Source organism: Notamacropus eugenii, chromosome 1, assembly GCF_028372415.1.
Source record: "Notamacropus eugenii isolate mMacEug1 chromosome 1, mMacEug1.pri_v2, whole genome shotgun sequence".
In the NCBI taxonomy this organism is placed as follows: Eukaryota; Metazoa; Chordata; class Mammalia; order Diprotodontia; family Macropodidae; genus Notamacropus; species Notamacropus eugenii.
Window position 1 is genome coordinate 523,912,476 of NC_092872.1, and position 13,478 is coordinate 523,925,953.

General features: G+C 43.7%; 1 protein-coding gene across 6 annotated transcripts in view; it reads left to right on the top strand.

Moving 5' to 3' along the window:
- Nucleotides 1–3,084: 3,084 nt before the first annotated feature.
- Nucleotides 3,085–13,478, top strand: part of SCARA5 (scavenger receptor class A member 5) — a 148,043-nt gene continuing 137,649 nt past the window's right edge. Inside the window, exons 1-3 of one of the 6 annotated variants that reach the window (XM_072633823.1) lie at nucleotides 3,165–3,748; nucleotides 10,908–11,080; nucleotides 12,203–12,320. In XM_072633823.1, the coding sequence (XP_072489924.1) occupies nucleotides 11,033–11,080; nucleotides 12,203–12,320 (166 nt within the window). In that variant the 5' untranslated portion in view covers nucleotides 3,165–3,748; nucleotides 10,908–11,032. Of the gene's footprint in view, nucleotides 3,749–6,395; nucleotides 6,534–10,907; nucleotides 11,081–12,199; nucleotides 12,321–13,478 lie in introns of those variants that run through there. The other 5 variants (XM_072633825.1, XM_072633824.1, XM_072633827.1 and 2 more) reach the window with 5 other exon arrangements.

Genomic DNA, 13,478 nt, shown 5'->3' on the forward strand with positions numbered 1-13,478 from the left:
CCCTCCAGCCAAAGGCCAGCTTTCCTCCTATTATATCCCTACAGAGAGGGGACAGAATCCTAGCAGCTGTGTGACATAGTCTCATCCATACACTTTTCTTATGGGCTACCTGGTCTTAGCTTGGGGGTAGGAGGGCAAGTGAAGGTGGAAGAGTTTCTGTTCCAAAAATCTTGCTCCTTCTATGATCACACAACTGGTGGGCTGGATTCCAGAACTACAGATCCAAAATAATTTCCTTAAGATTGCACGGGTGATAAGCAGCCAAGGCAGAATTAGAACCTGGGTCTTCTGACTCCAAAGTCAGGGATTTTTCCATGTATTACAGGTAATTTCTTAATAACTGGTCATGGTAGACAGACTGGGTAACAGGTGGAGGAATTCTGTGCTTGTGTAGTAATGGAGTTCAAAATAGGGTTCAAATACCACAAATATCACTCATTAGCTCTATGACCGTGGACAAGTCACTCCACTTCTGTGAGTTTCTTCAGCTGCCAAATGAGGGGTCAGACCATGTGGTCCCTTCTAGCTCAATGATCCTATGAGATCTTTTTCCCTCCATGGGCCTCAGTTTCCTCATCTGTCAAATAAGTGGTTTGGACTAAGTAGCCTCTGAGGTTCCTTGCAGTTCTAGATCAATGATTCTCTAAGGGTTCTTCCCTTCTCTGGCCCTCATCTATGAACTGAAGGGGTTCATGTAGCTGACTTCTAAGATTCTCTCCAGTTCTACCATTTTGGAGCTCCCACCCCTCCCCCACCAGCATGGGCACCCAGGCTGAGGAATTTCAAGTAGTTAAAGGGTCAATAGAAATCTCTGGGAGCCCAGAGAAAGACTTCCTAATCAGCATCTTCTGTCCTGAGGGAGAGAACATTCTGGCCCATCTTCCTAGATATAATGTAGCAGAGGACAACTCCCTGCCTCCCTTGTCCTCCTACCATAGCCTTGTTCTGGTCTCCCCGACATTTGGCACCAGACCAAAAGGGCATATTTTGCCCTAGTTTTTCCACCTGTAAAATGGGAATTGATGGAAACTTCTCGGAGAAGGTTATTAGGCAAAACTACCTAAAGCCACAGGGATCTCTTGGGCTTATCTAGGAAGTAGAAACTGAACCATGGAGAATGTTGAGCTGACCTAATAAATGAATTTCTTGGAGATGACCATGAAGTGTTAAGATTGAACTTACAAACATGTTTTGTACCTTTATAGGTCTGTGATATCAGCACTTTGGGTATTCCTTTTAGTGATGCAGTTTAAATGAACATCTGAGTTCTGATTCCACCTGTGACACTGACTCTGGCCAAGTCCCTTCTCCTACCTGAGCCTCAGTTTCCTCAATTGTAAAATTAGGGAGTTGAACTAGATTGCCTCTGTGGTCCCTTCCAGTTCTAAATCTGTGATCCCTTGCCTCCATCCTTGGCTGCCCATCCTGTGTAACTCCTATCCATGTCTTCATGTACATTTTTCACATGAGGTCCACTCTCACAACCCTCCTCTAGATAGTATTACATGACTGCCGATGGAATGTGAGAGCCAGTTCATTAATTACTCCTTCCTGATTCCATGTTATCTGCCCACCTTTCTATTCCTGCATCTCTTTGATGACTTCTTTTACCCAATTACAATAATTAAAAATAAATCCAATGACTGTTGTTCCCTTCAAAATAGTCACCTTGGAAGCTTACGCAGTTCTTACAACCTGAGAGTTCTTGCTCAAAACAGCTTTTCAAATTGTCTGAGAAATGACTCCAGAGCCTGAAATTTGGTCCTTTGAGTAGCCTCAGTGAAGGCCGGTCTGTGTCCTTTAGGGAGGCTCTGAGCTTTGGAAACAACTAAGAATCCCTTGAAGCCGAGTCCAGTGAGCAGTGATGATGATGAATCTGGGGAATACTGCGTTTGGTAAAAAACAAAATAAAACAAACAAAAAACCCCCAAACAAATAAACAAGCAGAAAAACCCCAACAACCCAACAACTGAGACATACATATAAAGCAAGATGACATTTCCCCCTATGTCTGGGCAGCAGATTGACTCTACAAGCAGTTTCCAAAGAAGAGCTCTGAGTATATATTGATCAATCGGATCATTGTTGGAGTAAGTTCATAGTCTCCCAATGTGATTACTACGAAGAACATGACCCTGTTTTATATGCTGGAACCATAACTAGAGTAGGGCAACTGGGGCTTTGTCCCAGGGTGCCCTCATGAACTTTACATTCTAGTCAGACTGGCTTATTTGCTGTTCTTCATACATGACATTCCATTTCTCACCTCCTTGCCTTTGAATAGACTATCCTCCTTGTCTAGAATGCTTTTCCTTCTTACCTCTGTCTCTTAGCAGCCCTAGCTCCTTTTAAAGGGCAGCTCAAGTGTCACCAACTACATTAATGAGATCTTTCCTAATCACCACCCAATGGTGCCTCACCCTCCCTGAAATTGCCTTGTGTGTGCATGTACATACATGCATGCTTTTAAAAATATACACATAAATATAGTATTTACTTGTTTAATGCTGTTTTCCTCCTCAAATGTAAGCTCCTTAAAGGAAGGGTTTCTTTCTCTTCCTTCCTTCCTTCCTTCCTTCCCTCCTTCCTTCTTTCCTTCTCTTTTGTATCCACAGTAAGTAGCACAGTGTTTGGAACATGATAGGCACTCAATTAATGTTTATTGATTAAGCACTCTTCAGGGGAGCTCCTCCCCATTCTGGCCCTCCTTTGCTCTCTTGCCCAATGTTTGGGGCCTTGGGGTGTCCTAGTATCTCTGCCTCTTCCCTAGGACAGTGGGTCAGGGTCCTCTCTCTTCATCCCTCCCAATGCCTTAGGTCCCAAGATAGGTCATAGTGGTAAAAAGGAGGATCTGTGGTTCTGGAGCCAGAGCCCCTGGGCTACAATCCCCCTTCTCCCACTGCCTCATGGAACTCTGGGTAAGTCACTTTCCCTCCCTGGGCCACAGACTCTTCATCTGCAAGAAGACTTACTCTGAGGACCCTTTCAGGAGAGATCTTTCTCTATATCTATGAGCCTATTATAAGCCTCTCCCCAGGGTCTAGTTACCTCCCTCCCAGCTGACTTTGTCTTGCCCTAAGTACAACAGTTGTTATAGCTCAGTTAAACATCCAAGGTCCAGCCTTCCAACCACCCCTGGCTCATGACTTTATGTTCTCCCCAAGTGCATCCTAGTATAAGGCTGCTGTGTCTCTCCTTGGACACAAGAGGGGGCACATAGTCTGGCCTCTGAAGTAACAGCTACTCCTCCAAGAACTTTCTAAAGCCTTCCAGCTACAGTTCCCATCTCAGGACCCAGTAAAGTTGCTGGGTGTCTCCACAAAGCATCTTCTGAGCTCTGCTCCTGAGTTGATGGTGGCTGAGAACTCCAGGAAGAGTTGACAGATTCCTCAGCCACAGGCTTTGCCCAGGGTCACCCCCACCCCACAGCTCCCACAGCTTTTGGAGGATGCTGGGGCTCACCTATTGACTTGGCTGTTCTCAAGAAGGAACCCTTATTCTGCAGGGCTGTGGAAAGAAGGCAACACCAGCAAGTCTGGAAAGAGGGTCCATTGGATCTCTGCCTCTGCTTGGGATCTTTCTATGACCCCCCACTAGAGCTGGCTGGCTTTGAAAGAAGAATCTATGTAAGGCAATCTCTGACCTCCACTTTCCTCACTGCTGTGACAATAGCTGGTTCTGTTCCTTCCATGGCTTACTCTGGAAACTAAGGGGATTGCTCTGGCCTGCAGAAGACAGACACCCACAGGTAAGTCTGAGGCTTGCTCAAAGCAGCTAGGATGTTATGTTCTGAAGGGAAGAGGAGTGATTTGGGAAGTCTGGCAGAGTCCACTCCTTAGCTGGAGTGAGGGACATGCATGTAAGACCTTTGGATGGTGGGTATCCCTTTGGATGTAGGGTTTGATGGCAGAGCATCTACCTTTTCCCTTGCCCCCTGCATTGACCATTCAGGCCAAGAGTGGCTAGTGTTTAATCCTTGAGGCCTGGTGAGCACAATGAACCACCTGGATTTGAGAGGATGATGGCAACCTAGGTGATAGACTAAGAGGCATGACAGGTCAACTTGGGTCTCCTGAGAACTTGCCCATGGATTGAGATGATTTAGGTTACAACTTGTAACTCTGCATACACATGCTACATATCTGTGTATGGGAGCAGGTGAATGGAGTATAGGGTTATAGTATTCTGGATCTGCAAATAAAAAGGACCTCAGAGGTCATCTGGTTCAATCCCCCCTCATTTTACAGATGAAGAAACTGAGACCCACAGAAGTAAAATGATTTGCCAAAATTTCACAGATAGGAGGGAGGATTTGAAGCCAGGTCCTCTGACTTGCAAAACCTGCAAAGACTTTTGTCCTGATACCATGCTGCTTCCTAGCATGGGATGGAACTTGGGGACACACCATTTAACAATCCAAAGTTTGGGGTTATGATTCCAGGGTCTACTAAGTGATATTAAGGGTGTGGACAAAGTAATTCCATCTGCTTAGTGATGCTCCCTCCCGGGGGAAATCATCATTCTTGCTTGCTTTGGGGGGGAGGGGCTCTGATTAGTCTAAAGTGAGAAGATCTAAGGAAAAGCAACAAAAGCACCTGGGCAAAATCCTGAACCTGAGAGAAATCCCAAGAGAGGAGTAAAGTCTGTGCCACCCCACAGTCTCCATGGGGAATAGAAATCAGTCTCACTAGTACTAGGACAACAGGGCTGAGAATCTAGATTTTAATCATAGAATCATAGATTCAAAGCTGGGACCTAATTTCTTTCCCTTTATAGATGTGGAAACTGAGGCCCAGAAAGGGGAAGATATTTTTCCAAGGTAACCCAGGCAGTTAAGTGTCAGAGTTAGGGTTTGAACTCAATCTAAGCTCTATCTATGCCTGGGCAACAAATTTCTGTCCTTGTCTTTGTCAAATGGAGCCAATATAGCTAAGCTTAGGTGAAAGGTGGTTTCACCCATAGGTGGATGGAAGTCTTAAAAGGAGGAGAGAAAACCATCTGCCCAGACTGTGTTTGAAGTTACTTGAGTTCTGACATCCAATTTACCTTTTTAAATATCTCAGGCAGAGTTTTGTGAGTTCTGGGAAGTGCTGTCATCATATTTACAAAAGGTCCTTCATCCTTTGATTTTAAAAACTGCCAGGTTTTAACTGACATATTTTCTTTCTATAATCTATTATTTGCTCTGTGTTGAAATCTCCAGTGTGTGCTCCTCTCCTTCCAAAGTATGCAATGCCTACTTTTTTCTCCTAGCATTTTCCCTGACTTTCCAGAGAGGTCAGATGAGGCTATCCCTGGACAATCTCACTAACAAGCATAGATTCAGAGCAGGGAGGGAACTTGGAGATCATGCAACCCAACTCCCTCATTTAACAGAAGAGGAAACTGAGACCCAGAGAGCTTAAGAGACTTGTCCAAGGTGCTATACTGCCTCTGCTGCTTGCCTCCCTCCTCTTTAGCTGTCTCTAGCACTGCAGAGGGACATCCAAAGTGGTGAACTTATGTTCCCAGGACTGGACAGTAGCCAATGACCTGTCTGCTGAGAAAGTGCCATGGAACTGTAAGGTGTGTGTGTGCGTGTGTGTGCGTGTGATTATTATTGGTATCAACATCGTTATTGTTGCTATTAATATAACACTGTTGCTTTCTGAGCCATCCTTCAGAACAGATATTTGGCGTGGTCTTCTGGAAGGGACTGATGATCTCAGGGTTCAAAATACCCCAAATACAACTTGTAGTAGACAGAACATTCTGATGCTTTCCTTCCAAGTTACAAACTTCCAACAGAACTGGCCCAGCATTGCCAAACCCATCTCACTAACATCTGGCCCCTGCTCTGCAGAGGTTCTCTCCAACACACACACACACACACACACACACACACACCCCACACATACACACACACACACCACACATACACACACACCACACATACACACACACCACACACACACACACACACACACACACACACACACACACTCCTTTGGGCTGGGATGCTTTCCTGCACCACAGCTGGGAGGTGGGGAGGATGTGAGTTATAAGGAAAAGACTACAGGGGAGGGGAAAGTAAGAGGTGGCTTTAGAGTCATAGTGTGATAACAAGGCACACATTCCAGCATTAGTCTAAACTCTGATGAGAAGGCGAGAAAAGGGGAAATGGGGGCAGGGCAGATGAGGAATGGGAGGATCTATATGTTTTCAGCATGTAAATATAGGAGAATCCATGAAGGCAGCTTTCTCTCCTTATCTTTGGAGATGCCCACATATCTGATCTCTGCTTAACCTTTCCTCTGGGTGTCAGGGGTTGTTGTTTTTGGCAAAGAGAGCTGCCAAGGCTGGGTTTAAAAAGAAACTTGTCTTGTTCTTTGCACCTCCAGTGCAGAGAGTAGCCAGAGGGGAGGGGTGTCTGAGTGCCAATGAAAGGAGAGAGGAGGCCCCTTCCAGTTCAACCACTATGTGACTGCACAGGAACCCACCAAGCCCTCCTCCCTGGAGAAAGGGTGAAGGATTTGGAGAGAAAGTGCTGATCTGTAGGTACTCTGTTTCTGACAACCTGGGGATGGAGGTGGGGTGACTCAGATCTTGTAGGTCAAAAGGAAGAATTTTTGTGGGGGCAGGGCTGAAGGAAGTGGTCAGAATATAGAAACATTGACAGAGATGGATCATGGGATATCATTGTGTGGGTGACAGGTGGGGACAAGGATGCTTCATTTAAATGGTGGCCTGAAGAGAGGTGTAGGCTGGGTCTAAGCAGACCCAAATCTAGTTCTGTTCTGCCTCTAGAAGCATGGAATGCCTTGCCGTGGTAGGACCTTAGAGAAATCATTTTGCCTTCCACTCAATTCAATCCAGCAAACATTTGTTGAAGAGCCTTGGAAGATAAGGGATAACATTTGGATGTATGCCAGTGATTTTACTTGCATAGGAAACACCTTATGGAGGAAGGTACTGCTATCAATGTAGGTCACTACCTTCTCTGAAATTTGTAATCTTACAAGAGAGAAGTAGGTTTTCCAGTCTTAACAACCATCTCTGTAACCTTTATACCACACTGCCTCTTGGGCTTATGAAAATGACTTATGGCTTATGAAAATGATCCCAGAGCTAAGCCTTGAAAAGAGGTGAGGCATGAGAACATCGCAGGCATACAGGCCAGTTTGTGCCAAGGCTTGGCCTACTTCTCCTAAGTTCTACTCAAACTAGATGGTCAGAGTTTGGGATGGCCCCAATTAGAACATACAACTATCTGTGACCCCAGCTCTCAGCCATGCCTTTGCTCCTTTCTGAATGCCTACCCATTCTTTAAAGCACAACTATGATGCTACTTCCTTCAGGGAGTCTTCTTTAATTTTTCCCATCCTTAATTTCCTTTAGGTCCAATAACCCACCTTTCTAAGGATGGGAGTTCACCTTTCTATAGCACTTTCAAGTTTCTGTCCTTAAAACATGACTAAGAGGGAGGTACTGCAGGTAGCCATCAGGGAGATGCTGTCCAGGTCATGGGCATTTATCATCAATCTTAGAAGGAAAAAAAATCAGTTCAGTAAGGGGTGGGCTGGTCTTGCATCTCTCTCCATCCTCCTGGTCCAAAATGGACAAGAGGATTTCAAAAATGACTTTACTTGAAGGAAAAGGGAATGATACACTGAGGATCTGCAAGGAAAGAATCCATCCTTTGGATTATCCCCATTCTGCAGACAAGGAATCTGAAGCCCCTTTTCGTTTCTTCATCAGTAAATTCTGGGACATGGACTGCTGTTCTCTAAGTTATCTTCTAGCTCGGCCATTTGATGAGATAGGCAAAGCTCACAAGTCCCTAAACTGTGTCAGCTAATGAGCCTAAGGAAAGAAAGCTGCACAGGAATGAGGAGGCAAGATGGCAAGACTCAGTCCTTGGAATCCTGGTGCTGGAAGCACTTCAGGTTGGAACTAGTGGTGTGGGCTTTGGAGGAGTCACAGGTTTCTGGTCCCCTTTTGGCTGGTTTATCTGAATAGAATTAGAGCATTCGTTCTTGTCAGTTGTTTGCTGGAAGGTTGAACTAGAAATATCTTAAGGTCCTATGAAGCTCTAAGAGCTTTGAATCTAATTCCTGTATCATTCCCCACTGTCTCCTGGCCAGCTTTCCTCCTTCCCAAGACATGCACAGGAAAGGGCAGAGAGGAAACTCTGCCCAACAATCTTTAGCTCATATTCCAGCTGCTTGCTCTCTCCCTCCTCTTGTGTTCCATGGGGCCCAGAATTAGACTCTAGCTTATTCCCTGGGGTAGAGGAGGTTTTGTTCCTTCTGACCCCAACATGGGACAGAATGTGCTTTGAGCTATGTAAACTCTAGCACCACTCCTGGGGCTGCAGAGTGGAAAAGGAGCCACTCCAAGGATATCAAAGCCCATGTTGCCTAGAAACTTGGTTCCTCTCAGGTCTGAGAAATCAGTGGATGGGATAAGGAGGCTTTTCTGATTGGAAGACTCCAAGTAGAAGTTGAATGACTACTTGTTGGGGTGATATGCTGGGGATTCCTTTCAGGTAGGCATCACACTGTTGAAGTCCTTTCCAACTTCAAAGTTCTATGATTCTCTCATTCAGAAATGGGGAATTGATAATAGAAAGAATGCTGAGGCAGCTATGTAGCACAGTGGATAGAGTGCTGTGCTTGGAGTCAGGAAGACTTGAGTTCAAATTTTACCTAACACGCTAGCTGTGTGACCCTGGGCAAGTCAACTCCTATTTGCCTCTTTTCTTATCTGCAAAATAGAGACAATAATTGCACCTACCTCCCAGGGTTGTTTTGACGATAAAATGAGATAATAATTGTAAAATGCTTAGCACAGTGCCCAGCACATAGTAGGAACTGTACAAATGTTGGTTACTACTACTACTACTACTACTACTACTACTACTACTACTACTACTACTACTACACTATAATTATTATCATTAATAATAATAATTATCATGGGACATGGAGTCAGAAGACACTGTGGAAATCAAGAGAGAATCATGGAATCTTAGCAACAGAAGGGACCTCAGTCTCTGCTTAATCTAACCCTTACCTTTGAAAGAATTACTACAGGGGTCCAACAGAGCAAGGTTAACCCCTCTCTCACATGACAATCTTTCAAGTATTTGAAGATAGCTAGTATCCCCTTCTCCTCCCGCCTTTTCCATATAAAGCATGCTCCATTCCTCAATTCATCAATCAACAAGCATTTATTAAGGACGTAGTATATGCCAGGTACTGTGCTGGGTTCTGGATATACAAATAGAATGAAGGATGAAACAGTTGCTATTCAGATGAAGCTCACATCTTAACAGAGAAACAACAAAGACACATATACAATAGATACAAAGGTAATAAATCCAAGACAGTTCAATATAGTGTGGTTGGCTAGGTAAAGCACTAGAAGATTTGGAAGATCAGGAAAAACTTCATGTAGAAGATGGTTCTTGGGCTGATTTCCATGCCCCAAAGCTGCCTTTTTTCCTCTGGGTTTATTGGCTACATTCCTTGCTCAAAGATCAAGCCTCAAACCCAATTCACTCTGGAACTCATACACTGAACAACAAGTCCTCACTTGCCTAGTACAGAGTGAATGTAATTACTAAATAGTAATTGTTTCTCTTTTACCCAGGAACCCTGAGGTAACCCTCCCAGTTTGATTTTTTTCCTTTGGATTAAAGGGGTCATCCCTTGAGTAACTATTTAAAGAAGCCTATTGATTGAATGGGTGTATCTCACTCAAAGTGAGGACAAGACCTTAGCCTGAGAGGGCCAAGGTCTAACATTGCATCCTGGGCCACCTGCAGTCCTCCGGATGAATGTCAGGCCACTGGACCCAGATGGCTCAGGAGAAGAAAGTGAGGCTGGTGACCTTGCACAGCCCTCCTTCACTCAAATCAAAGTCAACTGCAAGTCATGTCATCATCTTGATGTCATAGTCCTCTTTGAGAATGAAGAACAAACACAATAAGGAAGAAAGGATACCATGAGATTGATGTGAGGAATGAATATATTCCAGGCTTGGGGGACAGACAGTGGAAACACACAGAGATGGGAAATGGGATGCTGTGTGTGAAGAGCAGGCAAAAACCAGTTTGTCTGGGTTGGAGAGTCGCCAGAAAGATAGGTTGGGACCAGGTTGTAAAAGGCTTTAAAAGTTAAAAAGAGGAATTTCTATTTTATCCAGGGGCAACAGGGAGCCACTGGAGTTGCTTGAGTAGGGCAGTGACATGGCCAGATTTTCACTTAAGGAAAATCACTTTGACAGCTGTGTTGGATGAATGAAAATGGTGAGATCCTTGAGTCAGAGAGATTAGTTAGGAAACTGAAGCAATAATCTAGGTAAGAGGGATGAAAGCGTGAACTTAAGTGATGCTAGAGAGGGATTCATGTGTGAGAGATGTACAGATAGAAGTAGCTAGATCTGGCAACGGATTGTATATGTGGAGTGAGGGAAAATGAGGAAGTGAGGTTAATAACAATGTTATGAACCTGAGGAGCTGGGGAACGCTGGTGTCTTTTACAGAAGTAGGAAATTTTGGAAGAGAGATGGTTTTGGGTGTGGGCAGAGATAATGAAGTCAGTTTTAGACATGCTGAGTTTGAGATGTCTCTGGACATCAAGTGAAATGTCAAATAGATGTATGGTGATGTGAGACAGAAGCTCAAGAGAGAGAGAGAAAATAAGATTTGTTATATAGATTTATGGATCATCTTTTTAAAAAATCTATTTTATTTTTAATTTGTGGAATAAAACATTTCTATAATATAGTGTAATAAATATGATTGCATATGAAACTGCAAATCTACTGTGTACAACTTGTTATTTCTTTTAAATATATAAGTTATCATGTAAGTTTCTTTTTTTTCCTTCTTTTCTTCCCCACCATGCCATTAAATCCATAAGATCCAATGAGGTCACTGAAAGACAAAGTGTAGACAGAGAAGAGGGTCCTGGACAGAGCCTTGGGGAATGCTCAAAATTAGGAGACATATTATGGATGATGAGCCAGCAAAGGAGCTTGAGAAGGAATGATCATCCCAGTAAGAGAACTAAAAGAGAATATTGTCATGAAAGAGGTGAGTGTATTCAGGAGAAGAGAGTGGTCAGCTATTGATTAAATGGATCAGAGAGATCAAGTATGATGAAGACCATGAAAAGACATCAGCTTTGGCAATAAAGAAAACATTGGTAAGTTTGGAAAGAGCAGTTTCAGTTGAGTGACTGGATGCAAAATGCTGAGGAGTTGAAGTAAAGGTGGTGTATGTCGATAACTTTTTCTAGGAGTTTGTCTGAAAAAAAGGGAAGAGTGATATAGGTGTTAGCTTGAGGGGGCGATAAATTCAAAGGAATTATTTTTTAAGGAAGGGAAAGATAGATATATTTGAAGGTAGTAAGGAAGGAACTAGTAGACACAGGTTGAAAATTACCTATAGGTGATGATCGAGGGGGAAAGTCTTCTGGAGAAGCCAGAAGGGGATGGGATGAAGGGCACAAAGCTGACCTTGGAAAGGAGAAGGGACAAGAAACTGGAGTGAAGGAGTTAGTAGGATTTTTATATGAGAAGGGATTATGTAAAGAGATTTTTATATGAGAAGTGGGAAATAGAGATCTAGAAGTGAACTGACCTTCATATGCCATGAACTCAATACCCTTCACCAACCTAGTTGCCTTCCTCAGAATCTTCAGCTTGTCAATATCCTTCCCAAACTCTGGTTCCTAGAACTGAATGTGATACTCTAGATAAGGTCTGGCCAGGAAAAAGGTATTATTACCTCTTCAGTCTTTGAGGCTATGCCCTTCAATGCAACCTGATGTTGCCCTAGTTTTTAAACCTCAATGTTAATTTCCTCATCTGTAAAATGAAGATTATTCTATCTGGAATATTTACTTCATAGTAAATGAAGGGTTGCCATGATGATCAATTGAGATAGTGTATGGAAATGTATTTGTAAACCTTAATGAGTTACATGAGTTACTGTAATTCCTGAAAAGCCATTTATTTTGATCTGGGAGATGGTGTTAGTGAACAAAAGGGTGGAGTATGTTTCTATTTTGTAGTTTGTATTTTCATCTCTCTCTCTCTCTCTCTCTCTCTCTCTCTCTCTCTCTCTCTCTCTCTCTCTCTCTCTCTCTCTCTCTCTCTCTCTCCTCCCCCACCTCCTGTTTTTTTCTCTGCCATATTTCTCTGTCTGCAGCAGGACCCAATGGAGAATAAAGGCATGTATTTGCACAACTTTGGGGACCGGGAGAACGGCTCCATCTTTGAGGAGACTTTCGAAGGCAGGAGCCTATCCAAACTGAACCTGTGTGAAGATGGTGAGTACTTCTGTTCCTATCACTTCAAGGGTGGTATCAGAATTTCTGCTGGAAAGAGCAGCCCTGGGGGACCTTGTGGCTCAGGGGCTCAGTTCCAATCCTGAGAATGTTGTGACTATAAGATCTAACCTCAGCTTTGCTCTTGGGGCACTGTGCAACCAACCTGGGAATTAGACCCCTGATGCATAGGGGCTACTCTATACATTGCAAAGCATTTTTGCACATGTTTTCATGTTCAATCCTCATGAACAATTATACTCTCTCTCTCCTCTCTTTGACAGCCAGATTCCTAGGGGGAAAACCCTACTGTTCTTTCCTCAATTTCTTTTCTCTTACTTCTCAGCCTCATGCATTTTGGCTTCCTATCTCATCATTCAACTGAAACTATTGTCTCCAAAGTCACCAGTGATCTCTTATTTGCCTAATTAGGTGGATTGATGAATACAATATCATTCAAAGCATCTGGAAGGGACCCTAGAAATAGTCTAGACTGGTTTCCAGGCCAAACTGAGGCATAGGAAAGTTAAGTGACTTACCCAAGGTCATACTTACAGTCAGGGGCAGAACTGGAATTTGAACCCAGATCCTTGTACTAGAGTACTAGTGTTCCTTCTCCACACCATGCTGCCCCAGAAATCCAAATGAATAAAAACACTCATGGCCACTGCCCTAGTGCAATTACAAAGAAGCATGATAAATATGGAAGAAAATGTACCAAAATGTGTTTTCCCAAATGCTTTCTGTTTCCAACTTTGTTCTTTTTCCTGAATTCTATGTTCTTGGCTACTGTTGGGAGGGAATAGGGGAGTCCAGCTGAGATGGAAACCTTGAGGAGGAAGGAGAGCTGGATTAGAGTGGCAACTTAAAAGTTTGCCAATCTATGGTCTCTACTTTCCTGATTCCTTTAATTTCTAAGGGAAAAGTGAATGCTCTCTGATTTAGGGCAGATCCTAAGCCATCCTTGATTTGCTTTCTCCTTGCAGATCCACAAAGTCCCAGCTAGACTGTGACCTCCCCTTCTCCAGAATCCCTGTCTCAGAAGAGGGAAATAGCTAGGGAGGGAGAAGGGAAAGGGGGTGAGTGAGGTGCAGAGGAGGGCAAGCCAGGAAGAATGATCATGTGGAATGGAAGAGAGAAAAAAGAGGTCAAGTGAGACAG